Source organism: Rhinolophus hipposideros (assembly GCF_964194185.1).
Source record: "Rhinolophus hipposideros genome assembly, chromosome: 18".
In the NCBI taxonomy this organism is placed as follows: domain Eukaryota; kingdom Metazoa; phylum Chordata; class Mammalia; order Chiroptera; family Rhinolophidae; genus Rhinolophus; species Rhinolophus hipposideros.
In genome coordinates this window covers 33,663,428-33,673,356 of record NC_138064.1, presented here as the reverse complement: position 1 = coordinate 33,673,356, position 9,929 = coordinate 33,663,428, and the positions used below count along the sequence as shown (strand labels likewise).

Sequence of the window (9,929 nt, the reverse complement as noted above, 5' to 3'; positions counted from 1 at the left end):
GGCTTCCTGCCTCCAGGGGGCAGCGGCCGGGGACTGGTCCTAGCGTCGATAGCTTGGCGCCCGCGCCGCTCTTACAGTCGCTGGACGTGACGGGCCGACCAGTGGGCGGCCAGGGCCGGCGGTCGCCATTCCCGTGTCGCTGCGCCCGCGGGGGCCGCCCGAGTCGGCCACGATGCCTCTGGGCCTGAAGCCCACCTGCAGCGTCTGCAAGACCACGTCGTCCTCCATGTGGAAGAAGGGCCCGCAGGGGGAGATCCTCTGCCACCACTGCACGGGCCGGGGCGGCGCGGGCGGCGGGGGCGCCGGCTCGGGGGCCGCCGGCGGGACGGGGGGCGGCAGCGGCGCTGGGGGCTTGGGCGCGGCGCCCTTCGCCAGCACCTCGGCCGCGCCGCCGCAGAGCAACGGGGGCGGGGGCGGCAAGCAGGTGAGCTCCCGGGCCCCCCCGCCCGCGGAGGCCAGTCGCGCGGGGAGCGGGCGGGGGGGCCCGGGGTCCCCGGACCCTGCCGGCCGGGCTGCCGCCCTCCACCCCTTGAAGGGACCTTAACTGGTTTGGCTCTAGCACCTTGTGAGAAATTAAAAGTCTAAAGAAGCCAGAACATTGAAAACCCTTCAGAAATCCCCCGATTGTAATAAGATTTTGGGTAGCAACCAGGCGTCCCATCCAATGGTACACGGAGACCTAAACGGTGTCATCACGCTTCTGGACTGCTCCCTGTTAATAAGGGCCGTTTTGTCATTGTAGCGTGTTATTACAATGCCGTTATACAGGGCAGCATAAATAGTCCGTTGTAGGAGGTGGCATATCTAACTCGTCCGGCGTTGGAGAGTTGAGTTGTTAAGCGTTTTTCTCCGTCACAAGTACAAATATATAGTTCTTGCCTTGGCCTAGACTCGCTCTTCTGCCCTTTGCCCAGTTGTCAGCAGCTCACGACTTGTTAAAAGCTCTGGAGATGCTTGCCGAGCGAGGGCCCTGCCTCTTTTAGCCCGGTTCACGTTATTACCCAGCATGAAAAGAAAAGGAATTGGTATGAGTGTACTTAATTTTCGAATGACTGTATAAAGTGCATATACTCTGGGATCCTTGTAAGATGGGTCTGTGGGGACAACAACCTTTCTACACTTTTTATTTCTCTTTTTTGTTCTTTAATTGTCTATGTGACAGAGTAAGCAGGAAATTCACAGGAGGTCTGCTCGGCTCAGAAATACCAAGTACAAATCGGCTCCAGCTGCTGAAAAGAAAGTTTCCACTAAAGGCAAAGGGAGAAGACATATTTTTAAATTAAAAAATGTAAGATGATTGTGGACAGTGTGTTTTAGTGTCATGGCATCGTGTGTGTAGTGGTGTGTCCTGACACTGCCTTCTTCTCTCCTCTGTGAACTTTTCCTCTTGGGAGCTCTTATTCTGGGGAGTGGTCCAGATTTCCTAAAGAGGCTGAGCTCTGTTGCAGGAGCCTTACTTTTGCAAAGTTAATACCCTTTATTTTTTTTAACTTTTATTTTTCCTCTGGAAAATATAAAATATGAGTCTGAAAGAAACAAATCTTGGGTGCGTTTTATTGGGTTCTTGATGCAAAGGATTACGGTTCTTGGTAAGGCCAGGTACACTAGGAAAACTTTTTCTCCATTATTTAAAGATCTAAGTAAATAATAATACTGGAACTCATTCAATTCCATATTGGTTTGTTATCATAGCCCCAGAAAATGTATGTTACTGACTTACAATTTGATGAATCTGAATCAAAAATTGTGCTAAACCTTTACCTGTTCTTCTGTTGTAAAAAACTAGATTTTTGAAAGACGTGCTGGGGGTAATTGGAAGCACATTTTTGGTGCAGTAAATTCTCATTGTCTTTGTAAAGAAAAGGGTGCAATGGTCAAACACAGTGCACTCTATTTTCTTAAACCTCAGTATGGTATTCTTTCCTTTCAGAACAGGAAGGGTTGACTTACCAGTGAAGCCATTTCTGAAGTTAGGCATATTTCTAAAACATAAAGGGGCCCTGCAGTATATTGTGGATTCTTGTTGAGAATAGTTGTCCCTAATTTGTCTTAAGAGTTTTATAATTTAGTTTTCTAAAAATGAGGCATTTGTTGACTAGACAAAACATGTTAAGTAAATATTCATTTGATTATAGTTGTATCACTTAAATTCACGTTTTCTTCTTAAGTATCAGGTAATATGTTCTTTAATTATTTCAATATCAACTTCTCTAGCAATCTCTTCAAGTATGATACTAAGACATCTCTGGGGAGGCCCACGTTCTGTGTTGTGGCATAAAAGTGTGTATTGCAGCTTAAGAATGGATTTCAGAGATAGGTGGTGGCAGATTACTAAGAACTCTGAAGGAAGTTTCTTTTAGCCTTAGTTCAGGCTTGCTAGAAAATGACTTCTGATGATAGTGAGTATCATGTGTAGTTCTATAGTTAAGTTGAGATGGACATTGCTAGGGAGACACTTTTTCACTTTTATGTTCAGCTACCCATTTTTATTCCGCTGTCTTAGGCCATTACAGTTAGTATATTTTTGTAATTAAAGTGTGAACGTATAAGAACACATTATTATGTGAGGGTTTGTGTTAGCCCTCAGCAGCATAATCAGAAGCTTCTCTGGTTCCCAGCAGTTTTTAACCTAATGGTAGCACAAGTAGCAGTGGAAATATTCAAACTGGGCTTTGTCACAACATTCAGAAAATCAGTTATCTTTTTATTGCAATTTTGTCACCAAACAAATTTGGTATTCCTCAAATTACAGAACTCCCATATATGGCTGGGGAAAAAAATGCCTGTATACATAAACACATACACAGTATGACTGTGCTAATATTTTTACTTTTGTTTTTTTCATAGCCCATTAAAGCTCCTGAGTCAGTTTCCACCATAATCACTGCAGAATCGATCTTCTACAAGGTAAACGTGTAGAGTTACTGAAGAAAGATTTGAGCCTGCTGTATAATGTGCTACTAAAATGTTGGGTTAGTCTGAAAGTCTGCTTTTCTGTAAAAAGTGATTGTGAGTTTTGTTCTTTCCTAAGCTGTTTCCCCCAGAGAGAGCTGTTATAAAACATCCAGAGCTGAGGTGGGAGGGGAAGTTGCCTATTGATATGTGAGGATCTTAAGGATTTCTTAACGGAGATGATGGGAATTGCTTTTAAAATGGCTAATGTATGGAGTGGAGCTGGGAAAGACTGAGCCTTCCTAGTCAGTGTGATGCATTGAAAGGTGAGAAGGACAGAGGCGGGTTTAGACCAGTAGAGGATGTGAACCGTGATGTCTAGTGGGCAGAAGAGCCACAGAGATTCTAAAATGCTTTTAATCAGAAATGAGAGGACAAGGGGAGTAGCACCTACTGGAAGTCCATGCTGGGAGAGACTCGAAGATGTTTCGATGAAACAGAAGATCAGGTTTCCTAGGGCCAAAGCCCATGGACATTTGATACCTCAGTTAGAGAGGTGACATTTCGTTATATTTCAACCAGAAAACGAGGAAAGCAGCTGGAACATAGAAAAGACCTCTGAGGCCAGGCAGGCCTGGCATAGGCAGTAACCATTAAATACGGTCACTTAAGGGCAGTGGTGTGGATTTGTGCTTTATACCTGATCTAAGTGCACTACACATTGGGAAAAACAAGCTGTTAGACTCCTTGAGTATACCTTTTGTTTTTTTCAGCCCAGAATCTGTGTGGTCTAAAACAGTCTATACAGAGCCAAACATCTCTTCTATATTTCCAGCATTTCATACATTGTTAATACATGGCTGAGGTTTAGTATGTGCTTGCTATTTATTCGGCACTGAAGTGAGCGTTTCACATGCTTTATCTCATTCAGTCCACTCCAGTAAACGTCCTACTTCACTCCAAGGTAAACGTGTACTTCACGGTAACAGTACCGTGAAGTAGGTACTGTTATTCCCATTTTACGGATGAGGCCCAGAGAGGTTAATTCACTTGTCCAAGTTCACACAGCTGACCAGTCATGGAGCGTGGCAGTCTGATGCCAGAGCTCAAGCCCAGAGCTCAGTTCCTGGCTCTACTGCCCGGGCAAGTGGTGGTGTGACTGGGCTAGGACCAGCCTCTCTAATGTTTCTTCATCTACAAAACAGGGATTGTAAATAGAAACTACTTCATTGGGTCAAGTGAGATCAAGTATGTTATGCACGTAACAGAGTAAATACTCAATGAATAGTAAAATTACCACATTTAAAAATGTGTGCATTACCTTCACAGCTGAACATACAGTTTACAGATGAAGTTCAGAAGCAACTGGCTGAGCTAAGGACTTAGTGTACTAATGATTTCCAGGCGTTTGTCAATGGAAAGGCGTGTGAGACCTGGTATTGCAAGTATCAGTGATTTATCACTGTCTACCACCCATGTTTAGTAAATAGTAAAGACAAAATAGTCAAGTAATGCTGTAGATACTCAGTATTGCGGAGGCTGTCACAGCAGTGCCACTATGAGCAGCACCAGGATGGGCAGATTTAAGAGTCATTGCCAGCTGCTGAACTGGAGCCCAGATCAGGCCTATGAGAGGGAGCTGAGTGGGAGCCACTGTGTGTGACGGCCAAGAGTGTGGCCCCAAAGACCCAAAATGGTTATGAGATCTCCCCGGGCACTTCAGAGGCAGGACAGCCCACGAACTCAGGTCTGGTTACCCCTACTCCATCTTCTTCAGTATGTTGTGTTGACCCCCTTTTTCTCTGCCAGAAACCCTGAAACCTCCCTGCAAATGAGGGGACTCCTTAGATAGGTGCCTTAGTCCTGTTTTGTGTTTTACACACACACACACACACGCATGCACACAAAACAGTGTTAACAAAAACCAGGCACTGCTTGCCTTTGGAATCTGGCTAAGACGTTCTCTTTGCAGTTCTGCTTTCACACTGTTATGCATTTTGGGTTAATGTTCATTCAGCATATATTAGAGTGCCTGTGATAAGCAAGGCTCATTTTTTATGCATGTGAGGAAAAAATATATAATCATTTATAATTTGGGAAAAACGATTTATACCTGTAGACCAGAAAAGCCATAAATGCAAACTATTTATATGATACAGAATTGAGAACTTCGGAGAGGCCGGAAGGACGAGCAGATGATGAATATGAACTAGCAAGTAGTGGATTGTCGCCCACACTGACTGTGCCCATCCACAGTCCCCCTTATACACGGGGGAAGGGGCCACCAGGGGAAACCCCTGGCCTGTCGGGTGCTTGATTACTGGAAATATCTTCTCGGTACCGTTTTTACGGTGGAGATACATATCCCAGCACTTTACCTGGTGCTCAGGCCCTGTTTTGAGGGAGGCAGCCACCCGTCACGCCTGCAGACTGGTTCCCACAGTCAGGAGAGCGTGCCCCTGAGACCTACACCCACCTGAAGAAGTTCTGAGTCTTATAAGTATTTGACTCAGCCATTATGAATGTTCAAAGGAGAGGTTATTTCCAGTTCGAGACCCAAGAAAGACGGCATGGACGGATGGCAGAGGCATGGGCGTCCAAATACGACATGTGCAGATTAGATAGTTGGGTATGAAGTAGAACAGGGGTACGACAAAGCCTTGAATGCCAGAAATATCAGCAGTTGTCCTGTGGAGGTTATCAAAGTGAACAAGCGGAGAGACGGGAAAGGCATGGTGAACTGAGGGTGAACCTGTCCTCGTGACTATGATCAGAAGAGTCTCCGCCATTTCTTTTGTTTGAATTTATGCTCTTTTTCTTAATGTGTGGTTGAGGAGGAAGGTACATAGGGGATACGTGTATTCTCACCAGCTAAGCCCTGATTTTCAAGACAGTGCAGAGACAGACTCTGAGCTGGTGTAGGAACTTCACTGCAGCTCTGCCTTCTGTGACTTTCAGCAAGTCACAACCTTTCCACAGCTCAGCGGCTCTCACCAAAACAACAGGGATAACACTATAGTGAAGGGAAATAAAAATACTTTTATAAACAATGTTTGTTTATGCCAGTTGTCAAGTATGTTTTTCATTCAAAAGTGAAACAACTTTAGAATTGTCATCAACCGTATAAACACTGATACATTAATCCATCTCAGGGACCTTTTATTGACCACTTTGAAGTCTTGCTTTTATATTGAGGACATTTCAGTTCATAGCTGTGGTGCTGTTCTATTTATTTTAAATAGGGGATTATCTTCTATTTCCTCCAGGGAGTATATTACCAAATTGGAGACGTTGTTTCTGTGATTGATGAACAAGATGGAAAACCTTACTATGCTCAGATTAGGGGTTTCATCCAGGACCAGTACTGTGAGAAGAGCGCAGCTCTGACGTGGCTCATTCCCACTCTGTCTAGCCCCAGGGACCAGTTTGATCCTGCATCCTATATCATAGGTGAGTTTGACACATGGTACAGGTTCTTGAACCCAGTTAAATCTCTGTTATTATGTATAAGAGTACATTAGTCTGCTGGGGCTGCCATAACAAAACACCACAGACTGAAGCTTAAACAACAGAAACTTATTTTCTTGTGGTTCTGGAGACTGGAAGTCCAAGGTCAAGGTGTTGTCAGAGTTGGTTTCTGCTGAAAGCTCTCTTCCTGGCTTGTGGACCACCTGGTGTGCACATTCCTGGACTCTCTTCTTATAAGAACACCAATCCTATCGAATTAGGGTCCCACACTTACAACCTCATTTAACCTTAATTACCTCCCTAAAAGCCTTGTGTCCAATTACTATCACATTTATGATTAGGACTTCAACATAAGAAGTTTAGGAGAGATACAATTCAGTCCATAACAAAGAAGCATAAGTATCATTAAGTACAATAAAGATAGAAAGCTTTATAGAATATATGAAAGACATTTTATGTAGTTGGGTTTGAGTGCTATCAGTTATTTTGAGTTAGGGTGATAAGCACCTACTAAAAAGTGATGTGGATAAGATTTTTCTGAGTGACCCAGGATTAAACTCTATTAAAAGAATTTATTGCTCAGGAATTAGGTTATTTAGGTTACGTATAAAAATCTCCAAAATAATTCCCAAAGAAACTATCGTGGTTATTTCTAGAATCTTACAAATTCTCAATATGTGTCTTTCTACATGTCACACATAATCATTTTAGACCTTTTATAACATACATTGCTGATAATTGAAATGGCAGCCACTGTACTCTTATTAATTTCAACGCTGCCAAAAGAAATGGTACAAAATGTTCTTTATGTAGAATCACAAGAAATTATTGATTAGTGCAATTTTTAAAGTGTTCAGAGTTTTTAAATTACCCTGAACTTTTCAACCTTTCTGCAATAGGCATGTATTAGTTTTGCATTGTGAGAAAAAAAGCATAAAAATTTTTTTTCGGAGCGAACTCAGGGACAATTAACGTGCCACTGTTATTCTTACCTACATGTCAAGTTAGATACATGACCAAACAGCTTTAATCTTCTGCTTGTAAGTACATAGAAGGGTGGACTTTCATTTACCGACCCATTGGACAGGATTCTCAGCAGAGGCAGCGATGTGACAGTCACCTCCGGGGTTCCTCTTCCACCTCCTCTTCCTAACCGTCAGATTCCAGAGCACAAACTGCGCCCTACTACTGGGTTCATAGCCCCTACACTTACTATCTGTGTGATCTTGGGCAAGTTCGTTAATCTTTCTTGCCTCATTTTCCTCATAAGTAAAATGGGAATAATAATAGTCCCTACCGCAGAGGGCTTTTGTGAGGATTCAAAGTATTGACATACCGTGTTTCCCTGAAAATAAGACCTAGCCAGACAATCAGTTCAAATGCGTCTTTTGGAGCAAAAATTAATATAAGACCCGGTCTTATTTTAATATAATACTTATTTAATATAATACTGGGTCTTATATTAAGTTTTGCTCCAAAAGACGCATTAGAGCTGATTGTCTGGCTAGGTCTTATTTTCGGGGTAACGGTATGTACAGCTCTAAGAACAGTGCGGGCATATAATAGATACTAGGTGAGGTTAAATTTACTTTTAGGATCATTTCTATATTGAGTCACTGTTTTGAGGAGAACACTATATTCCTAAAGCAGTTAAAGTAGGAAACAATACTAGAGTAACTTCAGAGTAAAACATGTTCCAAGGGCTAATGTTAGGTCACCACCAGAGTGGTTTCTCCTAGCGTCTAGGAATGTTAACATTTTATGACAATGATATATATGTTCAAAAATGCATTTAACCTTTCCATTGGCTGCTTTTAGGACCAGAGGAGGACCTCCCAAGGAAGATGGAATACTTGGAATTTGTTTGTCATGCACCCTCTGAATATTTCAAGTCACGTTCATCACCATTTCCCACAGTTCCTACCAGACCAGAGAAGGGCTATATATGGACTCATGTTGGACCTACTCCTGCAATAACTATTAAGGAAACAGTTGCCAACCATTTGTAGTTTAAAAAGAAAAACTGGATTTCCACTTATCTTTTATTCATACTGCTATGAGATATGCCACATGTTTCTTTAATGAAATTCCTAGATGGAAAAATTACTAAAAAGTGTTTTCCTACTACCCAGTAATCATTAGCTCATTTGTTACTAGTCATTTGGAAAACTAAAAAGGATAGAAAAGATTAAATATACTTTGAAGTTAAATAGTACATTATGTGTATCTTCCCAGGCAATAACTGTAATTTCCAGGGAGACCATTAGGAACATAGTGTCTATTTTTCTCCATAATTTATTTCTAGAAACTCATAAAGTGGATTGTATTTTCTCACCAGAACAAAAAATTAAGGTGTGGATTTCTGACCAAGAACTGGACCAAATAAAATGTATCTGTGACCAACAGTGTCTATCACAAAGTTATACAAGCTTTATTTCTCATATAGAATATACTATGGCAGACTGTTGGCTGCTTTAACCTTAAAGGAAAGTGGTGGGTAATTTTATTAGCCCAGGCTTTTTAAAACTTTCATCTAATTTTTCTGTAGCTAGTGGATTCAGAATCATTTTGTTGATCTTAATATCACTTCTCACGTACCTTCTCAGTCAAAATGAGGCTTCCAATCAAACCATAAAATTTTATACTGCAGTCAGCTTCACTGAAAGCACACAGGAAACGTATTATTCAGGCATCCCACTTGGTAGTTTCTTGACTACCATTAGAACAACCATTGGGCAGTCATAAAAATGATTAATATGTTAACTATAATTTAAAAATATACCCTTTCTACTTATAAAAGTTTGCTGTAAGACAAAATTTTGTTTAATTGTTTAAAAATTAAAACAAAATTACCAATAAGTTATTAGCTTTGATATCTTTAAAAAGTCTACCTGCTATGGACTCGTAATAACAGGCCTAAAATAATGCCTTGGACTTAGAAAGCCTGCTATATATGAAATTATCTGGAATTCCGGTACAGGTTTCTTTCAAGTGCAAGGAAGGGAGCAACAGTGTGAAAATGGGAAGAAGTATAGATGGCACAACTTGCCTCCTCTTCCATCCTGACTTAAGCAGTATTTTTCAATCCCAGGAAAACTTGTTAGAATCTAATTTAATCATAATGATTTTGCATTTTAGCACATTTAACTGTTACCCTTTTCTATACACTTAACGGTTTGTGTGTTGGAAAGAAGCAACTGTGGGTAGTTCTATATACATAGCCCTGTGTATATAGTTATCTCTCTGTTCACAAATATTATAGTAAAATTGAGTGTAAATACCATTGTAAATAATGAAATGTTAATGTTCAAACTTTTGGATTAAAATGTATTTTTCCCAATGTATTTACTTTGGACTTATTTCATTTAAACTGTTAAATAAAGCCTTCTATCCAAAAATGGTCTAAATAGAAAAGTGTTATACGAGGTCTGACATTTAAGTTCACAAATTCATCCTAGAAAAAGTGCTTCGTATCTCATTGCTGAATATCATTATTCAAAATAATCCCCTTGGGAAGCTTTGTACCAACACCAGCGCCTAGCCCACCCTTCGAATCAATTTTGGAACTC

The 9,929-nt window shown here is 41.4% G+C and overlaps 1 protein-coding gene across 1 annotated transcript; it reads left to right on the top strand.

The window, feature by feature from the left end:
• Nucleotides 1-27: 27 nt before the first annotated feature.
• GATAD1 (GATA zinc finger domain containing 1) lies at nucleotides 28-9,704 on the top strand. The gene is made up of 5 exons (XM_081080326.1): nucleotides 28-424; nucleotides 1,163-1,288; nucleotides 2,848-2,907; nucleotides 6,159-6,342; nucleotides 8,179-9,704. Exons 1-5 carry the CDS (start codon nucleotides 173-175, stop codon nucleotides 8,367-8,369), a joined length of 813 nt encoding a protein of 270 aa, XP_080936452.1. The 5' UTR covers nucleotides 28-172; the 3' UTR covers nucleotides 8,370-9,704.
• The last annotated feature ends 225 nt before the right edge of the window (nucleotides 9,705-9,929 follow it).

Excerpts from the sequence above, each read along its gene's own strand:
- GATAD1 (XM_081080326.1), top strand. The coding sequence starts at position 173 with ATGCCTCTGGGCCTGAAGCCCACCTGCAGCGTCTGCAAGACCACGTCG. Across the intron at positions 2,908-6,158 it reads CAGAATCGATCTTCTACAAG|GGAGTATATTACCAAATTGG; the intron begins GTAAACGTGTAG and ends TATTTCCTCCAG. Across the intron at positions 6,343-8,178 it reads TCCTGCATCCTATATCATAG|GACCAGAGGAGGACCTCCCA; the intron begins GTGAGTTTGACA and ends GGCTGCTTTTAG.